Here is a 20,654-nt window from a genome sequence, read left to right on the forward strand (position 1 = left end):
GGTTGAGTGTGAGAAAAATCTGTAAGTGATAATAATTACTTAATTTGGATGCACATTTCACCTCTATTCCTTGGCAAGGGTGTTGATGTTTTTCTCTGAATAACCTGTAGAAATAATGACAGATACCTTTGCGCTGGTTTGTCAGTTTAACATGTCAACTGCCTGTCAGAATGCTTTTGCAATGAAGTGTCGACCAAACAGCTTTGGTCAGCTTTGTGACGTAGATGTATTTTCTTATCAGACTGAACTATATGCGTTGTGTAATTTTCAATAAAATCTGGTCAGACTGCAGTGACTTGAACCACTCCCCCAACCTCCTCTGAACTTCTATCATGGTACCAAGTGACTTCTGCAACATCCGCATCACCTTGTCAAGTGATGACAATTCTTGTTGACAGGAACCAGCTGTCCCTTTCTCTCCCTGTCCTGCCTGGATCCCCCACAGTTAACCTCTATAGCTAGCCCGGGCCAGCCATAGCCTCTCCCCCACCTTCAGTGCTCTGTTTGCCCCACAGCTTTGTTTGATCTACCGCTGTGCTTCTCCTCTCTCCTCCTGAGCTAGCACCAGTAAGCTGTCACTTCTACCACTCTGGTTCCATAGATCCAGAACGAGGCGCATCTGGCTGCCTCATCCCGCTTATGGTGCTCTTGTTTTTGCAGTAATGCCTGAGCTCCACAGCAGCATCTCACCTTACCTCTGTTGTCCAGGTTGTTCATCACCCTGTTTTGAAAAGCCATGGAATTAATGGCAGGAGTAGGGTTGTCACGATACTAAACTTTTCAACTCGTTACCGACAATAAGGAAAATATTCGATACTCGATACCATTTTCGATACCACAGGGATAAAAACAAAGACTCCAAAATTCTACAGAAATATTTTCAATAATAAATAAAACACAATAAACAATAAGAACAATATTTTGAGGTTGTATGTTGTGCACAATATTAAGCAAGCTTGATAAAAAACTTATACAATTAAAAGTGTTCCTTCCTTGGCTATGCTTTGCACACATAACAATGACACTAGCCAAACCGGTTAAGAAACAAAAATAATTCTCAGCAGCTGCACCTCTTACAAAAAAAAAGTCTGAAACTGAAAAGAGCACAGAATTATTCAATCACACAGTGATTCAATCACACAGTGTTCAGAAAGTGCATTGTCCTCTATTCTGCACTTTAGATGAATAACTGCTTAGGTGCCACAGGTGGTGGCACTGTGTCGATACTTTTAAAAACTAGTATTGTATCCGGATACAATGTTTCAGTATCGATACTTTTTTGAGTTTTAAAACAAAGCATATCTACATGTTTAGCCTCTTACACCCTAAGGGGGTATAAATAAATTTCTGCCTGACAAAAACACACAAAAGTAAATCACTTATAGCCTCAAAGCTATTAGATTTAAGAAGAAACTTTTGGTACGTCTGTAAAGGTAAGATGTCATAGAATGGTTTTCTAGTGTCAGCACCATTGTAGCTTTGACCCTGCCTGAAATATTAGGGACAAAATACAAAATATTTTGCATTTTTTGAACCTCGCCAAAATTTTCTTTGAAATAAACATTGCAAAACACTACCAAAATATTATTTATAGCACAAAAAAGTAGTACAGACTTTCAAATCTAAATGTTGTGTAAAAATATACCAAATGTGGACTCAATCAGATGAATCATATTTATTTTAGAATGGTATTAGTGAGAAATTTCTTAGGCGGAGAGGCCATTTTGGCACATTTATCCATAAATGTCGCCAAACTGTGCCAAATATGTTTTTTACATCAATACTGGGGGTTTGGTAAAATTACGAGGTCATGTAGCAGCTGGACCCGCCGGTGGGTCCGTAGGGTTCAAGGGGTTAAGGTGATCAAACGTCCTAGGCAGGAGAATGATACTTGGCCGATTATGTGAAAATGGCAGATTGACCAATGCAAGTCTAGTTTACATAGTTGATTTCATGAATAGCGTTTTATTAGTCTGCGTATGATATAGTTTTTATATAGGGCTAACTTGATGCTTTCACATTCGAGTGTCGAGTTACCATCATCCAGAGTGTCGAGCTTCTAAGCCTCAAAATGGAGCAGTGTCAGATATGAGGCATCAGATGCCTTTTAGACACCAGTAATGTCTTTTGTCTGAATGCACCATTGGAGCAGAATCCACTGTGATGCTCATGTTCTGATGACCAGCTGATTAGACAAACAACCTTTTAGCCTCCAAGCTGTGGCGTGTTTGTCATGTAGTAAAACTGATCAATTATTATGTGGGATCTGCTTTTGTCCATGCAAAGGACTTTACTTTACTGTAAATAGTTTCACACTTAATGTTTCATGGCAGTGTAAACCTATTTTCAAAATATCAGAACTTCTGGGTACTGCAATAAAATAGAGTTTTAGCTCAAATAGTAGCTTTTTCCAATAAGGTTCTGAAAGCTTTACTGAACCTCTGAGACTTATGTCCAATCCTATAGAGTCTCAGTTAAAAGTTAGTTAAAAATTGACTGACATTTGAAATGGGACACCTTTAGAGCTGAAATAGGTAATCAGATTAATCATGATTGATTGATTATTGAAAAAATCGTCAACTAATTTAGTAATTGATTATTCGTTAACAGGAGTTTACGGACTCTAAAACATGTCTTTAGCTTTATGCCAAATTTGTAAAAATATGTAAACATTTTGCACTTATGATAAAACAACTTTGTCTGTCAATATGCTCTTAAGTGGAAAGATTTTAGTTTAACCTGGTTTAATTGCAAAAAATCTGAATCTAGGTAAGTCATTTTTTCTTAAAATAAGGACATTTGTTCTTGAATTGAGGAGGTAAAAGAGACATTTTGCCAATGGAGCAAGACAATTTACACTTAAAATAAGAAACTACAATTGCATTATCTTATTTCAAGTGCATATTATCTAATTATCTTATTTTAAGAGTAAAATTACTCATTCCATTGGCAAACTATCCCATTTACCTACTCAAATTAAGGGTGAATACACTTAATTTAAGACATTTTTACTTATTTCTAGATAGTTTTTGCAGTGAGGAACCTTTTGATATCCGATTATTAATCGATTAATCAAAAAATATAAACAGATTAATTGATTTGCAAAATAATTAGTTGTAACTCTAGATACATTCCACTTGACCATGAAATTCAGGTCAGTTGTGGAAAGCAACCGTTTACATTTTCCTACATGCAGTGTATGAAACTATTCGTTTTTTTTTTCCAATCCTGTCAAGTCGATAAAGGCTGAGGATTTGCCAAGGCTCCTCCTGACTTGTCCATCTCTTCTGTGTGTCCGTCCTACAGGTACATCAGTGATGCAGGTGACAGCTACGGATGCTGACGACCCCACCTATGGCAACAGTGCACGACTGGTGTACAGCATTCTGAAAGGACAGCCCTACTTTTCTGTGGAACCTCAAACAGGTCAGTCTAAAATCCAACATTCTGTTTCTAAATTATCCACCATTGTTGTCTTGCTTGATTTATTTGATTATTTATTATTTATTTTATTGTTGCGCAATGCTGCAGTCAAGCAGCCATAAAACAGCTGAAATTTAGAGTCGTGATGATTTGATTTAGTGTTGGTATTCTGATTGTAACGGCCTCAGAAACTTGGACCCAATATTCAGACAGACATTTCAGGACGGTTTACAACAAGCTTTATTTAGAACAAATAACTCAGCAAGCAGCTGATCGTCACCGTGGCGGATAACTGGATTCACTGCAGAGGTAGAAAACACAGGTCAGTGACTGGGATATAGGGCTAATAATGACAAGGAGCAAAAGTCACTGACCTGGTTCAAAGTCCAGTCTGATCCCAGACAAAAGGGAGATTGTTAGCAGCCGTAGCTACTTCCAGCGCCCCGAATGATGATGAGCTGACGACAGCTGATGCTGAGGAAGCAACAGTGTCCTTAACCTCTTGGACACTAGGCCTGTTTTCTAGAAATATGCTTAAAAAATAACATGCCCAAAATGAATTGAATATATCTCAAGAACTACAGAGTTTATTTTAATTGTTTTGGTATCAAAATAAAGGCAAGACCCCAGAGAATATGTTACAGGTCTAAAAACCATCTTGGGGTGAGTGCTGAGGACCCAAATTTGGGTCCTCATGTTATGAAAAATAAGCAGAATCCAAGCCGAGGTCAGAGAAACATTCCAGGTTCGGTAACCAGCAGAATCCAGGAAAACAGTGCAAAAACAGAGCAAACAGAGCAGATAGGGGCAAGGCAAAAAAACTCCAAAATCCAAAACAGAAAACAGGTCAGAATCGGGATAACAGACAGACTTACTTGAAGGCTAGAGCTACTCTCACAGCAGCTTGAATAATCTGGCACCGGTGGCTGAAAACAAACAGCATATACAGGTGCTGGTCATAAAATTAGAATATCATGAAAAAGTAGATTGATTTCAGTAATTCCATTTAAAAAGTGAAACTTGTATATTATATTCATACATTACATACAAACTCATATATTTCAGATGTTTATTTTGTTTAATTTTGATGATTACAAATGACAACAAATGAAAATCTCAAATTCATCATATCAGAAAATTAGAATATTGTGAAAAGGTTCAAAATTGATGGCCCCTGGTGCCACACTCTAATCAGCTAATTAACTCAAACCACCTGCAAAAGCCTTTAAATGGTCTTTCAGTCTAGTTCTATAGGCTACACAATCATGGGGAAGACTGCTGACTTGACAGTTGTCCAAAAGACGACCATCGACACCTTGCACAAGGAGGGCAAGACACAAAAGGTCATCGCTAAAGAGGCTGGCTGTTCACAGAGCTCAGTGTCCAAGCACATTAATAGAGAGGCGAAGGGAAGGAAAAGATGTGGTCGAAAAAAGTGTACAAGCAAGAGAGATAACCGCACCCTGGAGAGGATTGTGAAACAAAACCCATTCAAAAATGTGGGGGAGATTCACAAAGAGTGGACTGCAGCTGGAGTGAGTGCTTCAAGAACCACCACACACAGACGTATGAAAGACATGGGTTTCTGCTGTCGCATTCCTTGTGTCAAGCCACTCTTGAACCACAGACAGCGTCAGAAGCGTCTTGCCTGGGCTAAAGAGAAACAGGACTGGACTGCTGGTGAGTGGTCCAAAGTCATGTTCTCTGATGAAAGTAAATTTTGCATTTCCTTTGGAAATCAAGGTCCCAGAGTCTGGAGGAAAAGAAGAGAGGCACTTCATCCACGTTGCTTGAAGTCCAGTGTAAAGTTTCCACAGTCAGTGATGGTTTGGGGTGCCATGTCATCTGCTGGTGTTGGTCCATTGTGTTTTCTGAGGTCCAGGGTCAACGCAGCCACATACCAGGAAGTTTTAGAGCACTTCATGCTTCCTGCAGCTCACCAACTTTTTGGAGATGCAGATTTCATTTTCCAACAGGACTTGGCACCTGCACACAGTGCCAAAGCTACCAGTACCTGGTTGAAGGACCATGGTATCCCTGTTCTTAATTGGCCAGCAAACTCTCCTGACCTTAACCCCATAGAAAATCTATGGGGTATTGTGAAGAAGAAGATGCAATACACCAGACCCAACAATTCAGAAGAGCTAAAAGCCACTATTAGAGCAACCTGGGCTATCATAACACCTGAGCAGTGCCACAGACTGATCGACTCCATGCCACGCCGCATTGCTGCAGTAATACAGGCCAAAGGAGGCCCAACTAAATACTGAGTGCTGTACATGCTCATACTTTTCATGTTCATACTTTTCAGTTGGCCAACATTTCTATAAATCCTTTGTTTTTATTGGTCTTCAGTAATATTCTAATTTTCTGATATGATGAATTTGAGATTTTTATTTGTTGTCATTTGTAATCATCAAAATTAAACAAAATAAACATCTGAAATATATGAGTTTGTATGTAATGTATGAATATAATATACAAGTTTCACTTTTTAAATGGAATTACTGAAATCAATCTACTTTTTCATGATATTCTAATTTTATGACCAGCACCTGTATAGGAGCAGGAAACAGGTGGACAAGATAGGTGGTAATGAGAAATTGGGCAGAGTTAAACAGGTGAATGGAAGGAGCAATGAAGCCCGCCACCAGCGCCGGGATCACGACACTGATACTAAGATATGTTAGGGATTTAAAAATGTGGATACAACCAGTCACATTTCTGATCCATAAGCTATGTGTGCTTTTATAGTTTCCATGGAAAGGTCTGATGCTGTGTTCACAGCATAGGCGTTAGGGGTGTCAGAAATGCTCAAACGCAGAAATCTGGACGCTGGATCAAACTCTGGTCAAGTTGCTTTGATGCTCTGGCTGCTCGTCACTCTGGTAGATTATCTGCTCTGTTCTGTGGCTTCAAACAAAGAATAGTTTTAACCCGTTTTTAAGCGAGAAAGTCCACCTCCAAACACAATCTGTGCGGTCAGTTTATCAGGATTGTGATCACATTAAAATTTGCAGTTGTTATTTGGAGCACCAGACCTCCAGCATACCACCGGGAGGCAGCGTTGGTAAACCCAGCTGAAAGCTCTCTGCTGTGGCCAGCCTGTGGTGAATTTCCTGCTACCTTTCGTAGTGGCTAGAAGTGAATTGAAATAGTTTTTAAGGTGGTAAAAACTGCAGGTACCAGTGTTATTACAATATTTGTCTTTGTCGGGTTTTAACATTTCAAATTTATTCGAGTATTTATAAACTGTTTCGCCATAGTTACATAACAATTTATTCTTCTGACTTTTTTTTTAAACCTTTAGCATATAACTCCCTTGATATTTATTTATTTTTCATATGCAGAAGCTCTGCAGAAGTGATGAGAGGTTGCAGGTAGTGTCTGCCTCCCCCCAAAAACTCCAAGGATCAGCTTTTCTGATTAGTCGAAGCTCCGGCTAGCAGCTGGCTAGCAGGAGGCAAGCAGGAAGGAGCCAAGCATGGTTCATCACAGCATCTCCAGTGTGTTGAAATGTTTAGACTAGAAACATTGCAAAGCAAATCTGCGTCCTGCAAAATAAATAACTCTATATAATCATCTGGTTTGCCTTAGATAGAAACTCTTTTGAAAGTGGGTTAGTATTAGAGGATACTTTTATAAGAAGAATAATAATGACACAGCTTTTTATAATAATACATTTTAACACACTGAAAGTATGATTTACAGTTTAGTTAAAAATGTTTTCAGCAGTTGGAACATTTATCTTTCAAGAATCTGTCTTAGATTTAAGAAATAGTCCGTTTGGTAACACTACTTTTCTGTCTTCTAACCTTAAACTTGTCTTAAGTTAAAACATGTTTACATTATGACATATCTTACTTGTCTGTAGAGAGGAGTTAATAACATTCTCTTAAACAAAATCAACAATAATGAGGATTATACCATAAGAGTAAAAAGGGCTCTGGTAGTGGAATAGTATCTGTACTTGCAGATATCCAAATTCAAAAGGCTGAATTTCTCAGAGAGATGAAATTTCAGATCCCTAAAGCTGTTTGAAATGTCTGGGGATTGAGGTGTCCACCTTTGACCACCACCCAATCCTCTTACACCTGTCTTAAATCAACCTTAAAATCATATTTTCAAAGAAAACTACGACAAAAAACATGTATATGCCTTTTTATAGACGGTACAGTTAAGCTAAATTGTTTCATAGCCCAGAAAATGTTAAATTTAGACAAAGCCACAGTTCCAACTTGACTCAGATAGAGAACATGCAGAAGGAACAAAATATTCTGATGATGTTATCAAGCCCTGAGCTAGAATATAAAATGTCAAAATGAGAAGAAACATGCAGGACACTGGTCCAGTCATTTCAGGGTCAAGAAATATATACTATAGAGGAAGCAAGCCTATAAAACATTTATATTACATTTATAAACCATCTCATTTATTTTCAAAGACCATTTAGTTGCCTTTAAATAATTTTACTTGTAGCTCAGGAGTCTTGGTTATAACACAGAACACCTTGTTTTGAATTGATGAAGGCAAATCACCATCTAACTGGAAGGAGAAAATAAAAAAGCACACACTAAGAGTTCAGAAGATTAAAATATTATCTGTAAAAAGGAGCACAGATGTTATAATTTCCTATCCTAACACTTTACATGTAAAGCTATAGAATCACTGATGTGGGGAGCATGTAACCCTGCATTTTACACAAAAAAACAGAGAAATTGAAACAGGAAGGCAGAGCAGAAAAAATAGTCTGAGACGACCTTGAAGCTGTTCCTGGCATAGCACTGACCTTATGCATTAAAAGCAGAAATTGGTTAAAAGGACAGAGGTTAGGGAAGACAGAGAGATCATTTAGGTCAGAGAGACTGAGGAAAAAACTGCAAGCACAGAAGCCAAAGAAAGAAAATTTGGTTCAGAAAGAGTGAGCTCATGGAAAAAGAGTGGTTAGGGCACAGAGAGTCTGAGAGATTTAAGGAGAGTAAATCTAGCTAATCAAAGCAGTGTTGGGTATTTGACCGGCTCAAATCCATAGCTCACATTTCTAATTGGTTTGGGGATTATAAGCTTTTCATGCTGTCACACACATACGCACACATTTGGAGAAAAATGACACCAGGGAGTCTCTCTGCAGTTGGACATTTGGAGAAAAGCAGAGGGAGACACACAGAGAATGGTGGGTGATCAGTTCAATGAACAGAAAAGATTACTTGAGCTTAAAAACAGTGGATTGGAATTGCTGTATGAAAGATTTTATCAAACAGATTGGAGGGTTTCTTTCAAATTAAGTATCTTAAGTGGAAGTTGCAGGGGTAGTCCATGTTTTGCAAAAGTTTTTAGTTTGAAATTAGCTTTTATGTTAAACATACTTTTACATAATATATCTTATGGGTTTGTATGAACTTGAAAAACCTTACCTTTAGAAAAATCTAATATGTTGTCAATGTATCATGAGGAGTTTTTGCAAACTAATGTGTGAGCCTATGCTGATGATTTAACTCTTATTGAATATTAATTAGAAAGGAAATGGTTATAAGACTTAATAAAGTAAGCCTATTTTTATATTCAAACTAATGATTATAGCGCAACTAGAGCTATTTTGGTAGATCCTCTATCAGTATGATTTTGATTGTCCGAGTTTTAACATTTTGTTGCAAATTTAAGCCTGTTTTGTGGTAAAAATGTTGATGTTTCAAGGAGTCATACAATTGTACCCAACAAGTCTAGTTTTCCGCTTTAAACTCGAAAAGGATAATTTACCAAGAACTTGTTAAAAAGAAGAAACTGAAATGAAAGAAAAGAAATAAATAACAGAGAAAAGTGCATTCTTGGATATTACTTTTCTCCCAACAAATTTCCTCTTTTGATATAGAGCTAATTTGGCAACATTACACATTCTCCTTCCTCCAAGATAACAATCCCTTAAGCCGGGCGTACACTGTACGAGTTTTTGCCCTTTCGGACCGATTCTCCATTCGTGTGAGAATATTTTTGGATCGGGCCGAGTTTCAGCTTCATTGTGCGTCGTGATTGAAAATATCATACAATGTCTGCCCTGCTTTAAAGTACAACTCACATTGCTCTGAAGCCTTAGTTCTGCCAAAGCAACTTCAGGTTAACAGCTTCTCTTCATGAGTTTAAAGTTTGTAAGCAAATTCACCATATATAACATGGTCTGGGTGAGTATTGGATTCTGTTTGGCTGTAGGGTTTCGGTTAAAAAGGGTTATAAGATATCTGATAGTTTCTGCTAGCTTAAACGTTAGCTGTAAATGGGAAGACAGTTTAAACTGGTTAACTTGGCAAAACACCACAACTCAATATGCAGGATTTCGTGAAAAGTAGTTCATCACAGGTGGGTTGCTTTTTCCGGTGGGTAACGCGTGACAGGTACACACAGGAGGAGGAGGGAGGTTGCTCATGTGGAAATCAAACCACGTGCGACAAAATCAGATGCAGCAACCCCTTCTTATCCTAAGGAGGGAATAAAACAGGCAGTTGTACACACAAACAGGAGTTCAGCAAAGTAAACTATAATAGCGTTGTCCAAGACATATAAAAAGCACTATGACACATCTATTTATACAGTTCATTAACTAAAGAAGTTAGTATAGGGATGAGTAGACTTTTAAAACAAGTGTGTAATTTTCAGCAACATCTAAAGGTCAGACTGCTCATTACAACAATGTGGAGGCTGTCTTGGTACAAAATTGCTTCTGCAACGTCTACTTTAATTACCCTGCCAAGTTAGATTTGTTTACATTAGATCACAGCATCAAATCCTTAAATTCTTCAATACTCTTGTCTCAAGTACTTTGACATGGATAAAAAGATGAGAAATTATGAGTTAAGGAGGCATAAATTAGACAATCTTTTTAAATCAAAATGGAGGACAGAGAGAATGCTTTTAAGAGGTTTAAAGAGGTTTTAAAAAAGCCATTTCAATTTAGACCTAGAAGGACTGTTTTGTGGTCCTACCTCCAGCCCCAGGTGATCTGGGTGTTCATTTGCAACGGCTGCGTCCTCCAAGGATCCTCTCTATCTGGACTGGATCCTTCGAGGTCGAAGAAAAAAAGGAGAGCTGAAAAGTTTTGTCTATAAATTCAAACAGGTCCGGCCTGCTGCGGCTTTTACCCCGGTATGCACTGTTGCATAGTAACCGTGACAGGTTATACACAATGCAGGAAAAGAATGAACTCTCACTGCTGTTCTGGGTGTTAAGAACATTTTTGAGGACCCTCAACAGCTGCATCCTATCAGATTTATAGTACGCAACACTGACGATATATTAGAATCTGTCCTTAAATATCAGCCTAACCCATTCACACAGGGACAAAACATTTAAATGAACCAAACATTACCTGCCACATACCTCACTAAATAACCATTTAAAACAACTATTTAACATCAAGTTCAGACTGAACTATTCACAAACTTGTATTATATGAAACTGCACATACAATATTTACCACTGTTTGGCACCAAACACCTTTTTTTCTGAGCACGGAGATGGCGTCTTGTTTGAACTTGCAATGAATTATGGGATACCCAATGCTACGTAGGATGCCCCGGACTCGTCCTTCAAAATGGGCAAAAAGAGGTTGCATTTGTTGACCGCATAATAAGAAGTTTTGCAATCCGAACAGACCTCGGCGCCATGCTATGACGTAATTGACCTACGCATTCCATGAATTCGAACTTAGCATACATATTCTCTCATCCTCCTCCCGGCAGGCTCCTCTGATCCTTTTAGATTGAACCATTTAGAGGTTAGACTCGGCCTGCCGTCGTCTTTTCGTCTGTCTCCCTGGTGGCTTTCTCAATGTTACAGTCCTTCTCATAATCAATGGAATTTTTTCTCTCTGCTGGTTTGTATATAGGCCCAACTTGCCACAGTACCGTATTTTCACGACCATAAGGCACGCCGTACTAAAAGGCGCAGTCTCAGTTATGTGTGCCATTACTGTATTTAACACACGCATAAGGCGCACCGGATTATAGGTCGCGGGTTTTATATACTGGTACATGTCTTCTACTTCGTTTAAATACCTCTACTGAGTATTTAAAAATAGAGCGGGAGCAAACCTGAGTATGATTGTGCCTTATTCATGTATTTATTACAAAGTATTAATCAAACCCATCAAAGTCATCATCCTCTGTTTCTGTATTAAAAAGCTGCGCTAAATCAGACATGCCAGTTTCCCCTTCTTTGCTGTCAGAGTCACTTTCCGGGCCGTGCGGCTCCTCGGAAATGATGCGAAAGCTTGAACAACAGTGCCTGCAGATACGTTAGCCCAAGCATCTGCAATCCATCCGCAAACTGTGGCGTAACTTGCCCAGCGCTGCCTTCTACTTTTCGCAAAAAGCTCACCCCACTCGTTCTTTGCTCGATGATCCACCGCTCGAGTCTTTCCTCCAACTCGGGCCACCTCGCCTTATGTCCGCGGAAACTCAGCTGCATCTTCTTCACCTGTTGGAGTTCGTTTTCCATCTTCCTCCACTTGTGAACCATCGATTCATTAATCTTGAATTCTCTCGCGGCTGCTCGATTTCAATGTTCCTCTGGGTAGCTGATAGCCTTCAGTTTAAACTGTGCGTCATAGGCGTGTCTCTTTGTCATTTTTAGGGTTTTTAAGACAACAATGTTCTGCATAAAGCACATACCTGTTCTTTTATACACAATCCACGCCCACACTTCCCCCTTTAACGTTCTCATGGTGGTTTCAACAACGTCAGCAGTAACAACACACATAGGGCACGCCGCACATTTTGAGGGAAAAAAGACATTTATATGCGCTTTATAGGCGCGAAAATACGGTAATATTGTAATAGCGATTTATACAGTCACTGATATGTCAGCTCTACTCTGTTCTGCTTCCACAAATGGAAAACGATTTCTATGTAATTATAAATAGTAATTTGTAAGGTATGCAAACATAAAAATTTAAACTTTCAGTTCATAGGTTATAATAGATAACATATGTTTGGATAATATATTTAATTTATTTTCAGTAAACCCTTGTAATTATTACATACTGTAACTTCTAGCCCGCTTAAAACTAAATAATTTGCATTGTCAGCCAAATCTGACTTTTGTCAACCAGATGCACCTAAAACCAAACCTCTAATACCAGAGCCCACTAATATTTTGTGCTTATTTCGCAAAAAAAAAATTATAGAAGTTATTTTGTTGCTTCTTTTTTTAACAAACCTTTACAGTTTTTCAACTTATGGCATATTAAAATTATGAGTCCTAAGCCCCTTTAAAATATTTGTGAATTATCGTTTCACTTTCAATGTTGGTAAAGTTGTATCTGAAAATACACAAATCTGTTTTGTGACTGTGATGCGCTACACACTAACCAGAGAGCAATGTTGCAGCAGCTTTATTAAGGTAATTAGTGGAGCTCTCACACCTCAGCAGATCTTTGTCCTTTGTTCCTTGACAGCTGTTGAAATTGTGTTAGAAACTTTAAATGTATCCATGCACTTCAGACGGAATCTTAATTTTTATTCAGACTATTTAATCCTTATGCTTCACATAAATTCAGTGATACCTTTGAGGCCTTTTTTCAGTCTCTCAAAACCTTTTATTAACTCTCTCCTGTAAAATCATCCAGAACTTATCCTTTCAATCTGTTTTTGTTTGTTTTTTTCAGGCATAATCCGCACCGCCTTGCCAAACATGGACCGTGAGGCACGTCAGGAATATGACGTTGTCATCCAGGCAAAAGATATGGGCGGTCACATGGGAGGCCTGTCAGGAACCACTGAGGTCAAAATCACCCTCACAGATGTTAATGACAACCCTCCAAAGTTCCCGCAAAGTGAGTTGCTTCTTTCAAATTATCCATGTAAGATTGAGTCTTTTCAGCTGTATCTCCACATTGAGTGACTCAGAGGAAAAAAACTGCAATCAGAAAGTTTCATTGACACCAAGAAAAGCCTTTGGTCCAGTAGATCTGCATGAGCAGGTAGATCTATGTTAGAGATGTCTTCCCCCTGCCATTGATGATGGAATGGAGACTGGAGAATGAGGAGAAACTTGGTTGTGAAAGACGTGGAGGAGTGTTGCTGTTCAGCTGGAATGGAAAGGCAACCTTGGATTTGGAGCTTTAAATGTAAAGTTTTAAAATATGGCTGCCTGAAGTGAGAACATGGAGCTGTGCTGATCGGCACAATCAGGATTGCATGAGGAGACAACTGGTGGCCAGGTAGAAGTCTTCTAGTTCAATTTACGCCTACTTTTATCCTAATTTAATACATTTTTAATTCCACTCTATGCTTTCATTCACAGAGAAGGCAGTTCCCTTTTAAAAGTTGTTGAAATCATGTATAGTCACAATCTTTAGCTCTATTAAGCATTGATGTTTTGCTATGTTATATTTCGTTACCTTATTTTTCAGTCTTTCGCCATCAGTTGCTCTTTTTTTCATTAATTCGTTTAGTTTTCCACCATCTGCATTACTCGACCATTTCTTATTCATACCACATTTTCTTTCCCCCTCTGTAACCAAGGAACTTCTGGTAAATGTTTTGCAGAAAGACAGAAATAGGGGAGACACAGAATTAGAAAATTTATATGTGAAGAACTTTATCAAGGTAGAAAAGAGAGGGACATGAGTCAAAGCATTTAGGAAAATGCATAACGGGGAGACGCAAAATAGAGACTGTCAAAGCAATACCTTTTTTAACAAGCTGTAAGCTCTTTCACTGTCGAGCAAAGTAAATTAGAAATCTTTTTTTATATAATTTTCAACTACAGCAACCATTGTGTGATTATGTTAAATCTTAGTGACCTAGGATATATTTAACTGTTTGTAAATGTTGTTCTGATCAAAATGTTCTGTTTTCTCCAATTTTCTATCTTTGACATTTGCTTCATTTGAAGTAGTAATACCTTTTTTTTTTCTCAAGTGTGTCTTGTTTAGCTAATATAGCTCTGTGAAGTGGTGTCCCTGATCTAGCTATACATTTTTTTTCTTTTCTAAAACATGACATGCAACAAAATGTTTGGTTCACAGTTTTTTCAAAAGCCAACTAATATGAATAGCACTTTCTGTTGACAAGTCAGAAATACAAGATGTTTTTGAAGTTCGCCCATGCATTAAAAAAGCAACAGCAGCTCAACCACCTGCAAGAACAGTCTCCACAGATGTTGAGAACCAGGACAGTGATAACTTATTCATCTGCCTGGTTTGCTTGAAAAGGGTATAAAAAGGACACAGTATAAAATGAAATAAGAAAGAAAAACAAAAGATGACAAAAACTAGAATAACAATGGCCCCCGACCAATCAGGTGGAACTTATCCGCGTATCTTGGTCTGTGCTTCAGCTGTGCAATCCTTTAGGCTAGGTTTTATTTAGATATTGTGCCTTGAATAAGCTACACTGTTGTACTTTATTCATTAAAGTGACAGCTGAAAAGCAATCATAATCCTTTAGCTCAGCTTGTCACCGTCTCGGGGTTGTCATGATTGGTTTAAGTGATCTAACCCACATCCAGAAAACCACTCAGAGACCAAAGGAAAAAGCTTAACAGGTTTATTAAATGTAGATGAATAACAGAAGTTTGATATGGAACTCAGTGGACTGGTGAACCGGAATAGAAAAGTCTGAAGGGGAGATCACAGTGATCAGTTCAGGGACCGTAGGAAATTTGACTAAAGGAATAGTACACCCAAAACATGATTAGCCTTCATTTTCTACTCACCCCCATGCTGAACAACACTCTGGAGTACTTTTTTGATATCTCAAATGCATCTGGAGATCTGGGAGGCTTCTTGCTGTCTGCTGACATTCAAATAATGGAGGTCCATGGCGCCCGAGGCAGAAAGGTCCAGAAAAGTCCACAAAAAACATGCCAATATTCCTCCATACTGCTCGTCCAATGTATTCCAAGTGTCCTGAGTGGGTAGCGTCCATAATTTACTTGAAACGAAGTCATTTAGAATGTTTTTAGAGCATAAACAGTAGTGTATAGGATTTCCTGAAAGCGCGTTCACGAGCCTACGGAAACCGCGGCAGACCAAACCAGATGAAAGTGCGCATTCAGCTCGGCAAAGAACTCATGCTCTTCCTCAACACTGTCCTCAGACATTTTTCTTTCGTTGTTTCTTTCTTTGCACAGGTAAACAGCACATTTCTTCTTCTACGCTTGCATTATCAAGAGCAGACACTGAATGCACACTTTCATCTGGTTTGGTCTGCCGCGGTTTCCGTAGACTCGTGAACTCGCTTTTAGGAAATCCTATACACTACTGTTTATCCTCTAAAAACATTCTAAATGACTTAGTTTCGAGTAAATTATGGACGCTACCAACTCAGGACACTTGGAATACATTGGACGAGAAGTATGGAGGAATATTGACACGTTTTTGTGGACTTTTATGGACCTTTCTGCCTCGGACACCATAGACCTCCATTATTTGACTCCTCGTTATGCGGCTGACAAATGCAGCCTTCTTTTCCCAGTTTTGTAGGACGTGTCTGGTGTACCCTACGTAGCCTACGTATCGCGTATTTCCAGCAAGCCGGCTGCTCCGTGCTCAAAGGAAAAAGGTAATTGTTGCCAAACAGTGGTGAATATTGTAAGTGCAGTTTAATGTAATACAATAACACAAATAGTTCCATCTGAAATTAATGCAAATATATTTTTTTAAATGGTTATTGACTCAGATATGTGGCAGGTAATGTTTGGTTTATTGAAAAGATTTATTTATCTCTGTGCAAATGGGGTTGGCTGACATTTATGCAGAGATTCTAATATCTGCAGTGTGGAGACTATAAATCTGATATTCGTGACATTCGTGGTACTGTGGCTGAAGCTGCTTGAAAATATTAGGACCCAGAACAGTAGTGAGAAGTTCAGTATGTCACTGTCACAGTTGGTATGTGACAGAGCTTATGGGCGAATACAGCTGAAGAAGGCTGGACCTGTTTGATCCATAGTCAAAACTCTTCTGGCTTCCTTATTTTCACAGACCCCCAAGAACCCAGTTCAGGTAGACCAGGGCCGTTTCTCAATATGCGTTCTTGAGCGTTCCCGTGTGCTTGTGACACATCATCAGCCTCAGCCAGAGCACTGTTCCAATTGCCGAGAATGCCAGACCTAGAATGAACCAAATCCCTGGATATTGTTCTCGCCCCGCCCTCTTTATCGAGTATGCATCAGAGCAGACGGCAGCCAGGGCTAACTGCAGCCGGTCTGGAGCAGCCATCTCTCTGCATAGCCATGTGTGAAGGACCGCTGGCTCTGATGGTGATATTTTTTGTTTCATTTGGCAAAATGTTCATTTGATTTGTGTTTATCTGACTGTGTTCATTATTATTCCCCCCAAAAATGAAAAAAATCAGAATTCATTATTATCTAAAGACTATTATTAACAGGAGGTGAAATGCAGCTCTAGACCAGCTGATCATGTGGTGACGTGGTGCGCTTCTGTTCTAATTGACCCATATTTATGCTGCGTGCTCCCGTTTTCACCAAGTCTAGACTTTCCTGTGTTCTTCTAAAGAGCATAGTTATTTAGAACATGAGTCTGTACTCGCGTTCTAGTAAATTGAGAAACGGCCCAGGTCCTTGGAAGACGCAGCCTCTGAAATTGAACATACCATCAGAGCACGTCAAAGCAAGGAGAGGCAGGGAAGTTGTACCAAAGAAGGGTTTTAGTATGCTGGAGTAAATACTCAGTCATCCAGCTCATAGGCATTCCAAAAAAGTTAAAAAATAAAATAAAAACCCACTGGACTTTGTTTCCAAGTTTGAAGAAATTTTACTTCAATTTTTTTTATATTGAAAAATGTTCCTGGATTGGAAGCGAAATGTCTTCAAACTTGGAAACAAAGTCCAGTGGATTGTTTTTTGTAACTTTTTTGGAAGGGTTTTAGTAGTTTGCCAGTTTGGCAATATTTTAGTTATAGCAAGTCAGACAAAAAACAAACCACAGTGATTTGTAAAATATGCCGGGAACCGGTAAAACCAAAGTCTGATAACACAACCAACGTATTTTATCAGCTTAGCTGCAATAATGACACGTCTTAGGTCAGAGCTCTCCACTAATGTGATACTGGAGCCAGGCTTATAGAAGGTCAGAAGACTCTGCCTGCAATCATATCATAAGACACTGTTTCACTGTTTCTGTTTCAATAAGACTTAGGGACCTAGGGAGTGCTTGCTTGCTTGAATTGAATTAACAGTATTCAATTTGAAAAACCCACACAAAGAAAGAAGGAAATTATAAGAGTTTTATTATTGACAATGATTTAAGTCTTTAGCACTCAAACTAAAGCTGGAAACATTGGTGGTAAAATTGACTTTAATATGCATGAGCTAATGGATGAGAACAGGGAGGAATCCCCACAGGCATGAAACTGTTGGAGGAACATAGAAGGTTCTTTCTATAACTGAAGGTTCACATGCTTGTGCTTCAATGGTGAAGCCCATCCGCCTGATGCCAGAGCTTCACTTGAAAAGATGTCTGATGCCAGAGCTTGAAACTGAAAAGATGGATGGCAGCTAGAATATGGAGCAGGTTCGCATGAACCTCCATAATGAGCAAATGTGAAGGTGGAGAGAAATAAACTTCCCTCAGGGAAAAGTCTTCTGTCGGACTGACTGGGGATGCCTGGTGAATCCGCTATAGACAGAGGAGACACTTCCCCAGGGACCAGGGAAACAGCAGCATAGAGTGAATCCAGACAGAGCTAGGTAACGAGAAGGGGAAGGAGGACGGTTGATTCAGGGTCAAAATCTGACTACATCTTTGAACAATTCCAAGATAGTTCAACCATGACTCGTAAATTAAACAGCAGATAAATGTTTAAATACCAGCTGGCAAGATTAGCAAAGATGGTTAAATAATGTCTGGCTCAATTCTGCTGACACGGTGGATGAGCTGACGATGCCTCTGTAAACACTGATGGCTGCTAAGAATCACAACTAAAAGGCAACCCAAAAACATATGCTTCAAAAAAAACAATGAAATAAATCTGCATTAGTCATTTCAATATGAATACAGATATAAAACTTTTTGTTTTCTCCTTGGCCCCCTGGGCTCCGCTTAGATCCGCCCCTGGATCTGTGAGACTCAGTGTTGCCTCTGGAGAACAAAGGCTGGGAGAAATGTGTGCGATACCTACAATCCAACACACTTTGTTTGGTTTTTGAAGGATGAGAGATCATGAAACAGGGATGGAAAGAAAACGTGGAAAAACAAGCCTCGGAAAAAATACACCTCAACTGTAGAAAGTCAGGGTCAGGCGACTTTGAGCTGAAAGCAGATGGGAGGGGTTGAGCTGCATGCTGGATGATTGAGGGAGCAGATGACAGAGGGAGCCCAGGTGTGGTGGGCTGGGACCCACAAATCCCTGCAGGTGTGCAGAGAGAGAGGCAACGGAGAGGCAAGCTTGTCCATGGAGGTGATGCTATTTAATGGAAACTAAAAGAGGTGCAGGAGGAATGAGAGAGGGCCTGGCCTGAGCGATCTGGGCTGAGACTAACCCAGAGCAGGAGGAAAATTCCCCAGGCTGGTAACTGAGCTAAGAAGAATGGGAGTGACCTTAGAGACGCACCAGCATGTGAACTGGGCGGTAGAGTGTGCTGGAACCTCAGAGACCAAGAATAGAGATTGAACAAACAAAATTAGAGGCAACAATGCTCATGGCAACTAAAAGTTCATCAGGTTTATAAATCAGGGTCATCGTAGTCAAAGTCTGACACAGCAAGCCAACTGTGCTCTAAAGGTCTTTTAGGTTGAGCTCTGAATGCTGATTGGACTTTGAGGAGGTGTACTACAAAGCCAATGGCCCTGCTTCAAAGACGGATGAGCCTCTGATCAGATGTGGTAAATAAGTGATACAGTTTATTCAGTTGAATTTTCATCTATATAACAAACGGAAACAGAGGACCCTGAATTCAGCCAGGCAAGATCAGATAGTGTAAAACATTTGATTGAAATGTAAACTGCTGCAGGTTGAGGATCAATCACCAGCACTACAGGTTAGCCTCATTTATAAAATGCTTTAAAAAAAACAAATAGTACAAACTGATACTGATATCAACAGCAATATATTTGGCATCCCTGTATATATATATATATATATATATATATATATATATATATATATATATATATATATATATATATATATATATATATATATATATATATATATATATATATATATATATATATATATATATATATATATATATATATATATATATATAACCATCCATCCATCATCCATCCATCCATCCATCCATCCATCCCACCATCCATCCATCCATCCATCCATCCTGCCATCCATCCATCCATCCATCCATCCAGCCATCCATCCATCATCCATCCATCCATCCATCATCCATCCATCCATCCATCCATCCATCCCGCCATCCAGCCATCCATCCATCCCGCCATCCATCCATCCATCCATCCATCCATCCATCCCGCCATCCAGCCATCCATCCATCCCGCCATCCATCCATCCATCCATCCATCCTGCCATCCATCCATCCATCCAACCATCCATCCATCCATCCATCCATCCAACCATCCATCCATCCATCCATCCATCCATCCAACCATCCATCCATCCATCCAACCATCCATCCAGCCATCCATCCATCCATCCATCCATCCATCCAACCATCCATCCATCCATCCATCCAACCATCCATCCATCCATCCATTCAACCATCCATCCATCCATCCATCCATCCAACCATCCATCCATCCATCCATCCAACCATCCATCCATCCATCCATCCATCCAACCATCCATCCATCCATCCATCCATCCAATCATCCATCCATCCATCCATCCAACCATCCATCCATCCATCCATCCATCCATCCATCCAACCATCCATCCATCCATCCATCCATCCAGCCAACCATCCATCCATCCATCCATCCATCCAACCATCCATCCATCCATCCATCCATCCATCCAACCATCCATCCATCCATCCATCCATCCAACCATCCATCCATCCATCCATCCATCCATCCATCCATCCATCCATCCATCCAACCATCCATCCATCCATCCATCCATCCATCCATCCAGCCAACCATCCATCCATCCATCCATCCATCCAACCATCCATCCATCCATCCATCCATCCAACCATCCATCCATCCATCCATCCATCCAACCATCCATCCATCCATCCATCCATCCATCCATCCATCCATCCAACCATCCATCCATCCATCCATCCATCCATCC

At 39.6% G+C, this 20,654-nt stretch overlaps 1 protein-coding gene across 1 annotated transcript in view; it reads left to right on the plus strand.

Annotated features, from left to right (window-relative positions):
• The window catches only part of cdh11 (cadherin 11, type 2, OB-cadherin (osteoblast)), a 142,029-nt gene that overhangs the window by 91,828 nt on the left and 29,547 nt on the right, over positions 1–20,654 (plus strand). Inside the window, exons 6-7 of the mRNA XM_038285643.1 lie at positions 3,307–3,426; positions 13,079–13,246. Coding sequence (XP_038141571.1) covers positions 3,307–3,426; positions 13,079–13,246 — 288 coding nt within the window. The remainder of the gene's footprint in view (positions 1–3,306; positions 3,427–13,078; positions 13,247–20,654) is intronic.

This window comes from Cyprinodon tularosa, unplaced genomic scaffold (assembly GCF_016077235.1).
Source record: "Cyprinodon tularosa strain WSP-4 unplaced genomic scaffold, ASM1607723v1 ctg213, whole genome shotgun sequence".
NCBI classification, from domain to species: domain Eukaryota; kingdom Metazoa; phylum Chordata; class Actinopteri; order Cyprinodontiformes; family Cyprinodontidae; genus Cyprinodon; species Cyprinodon tularosa.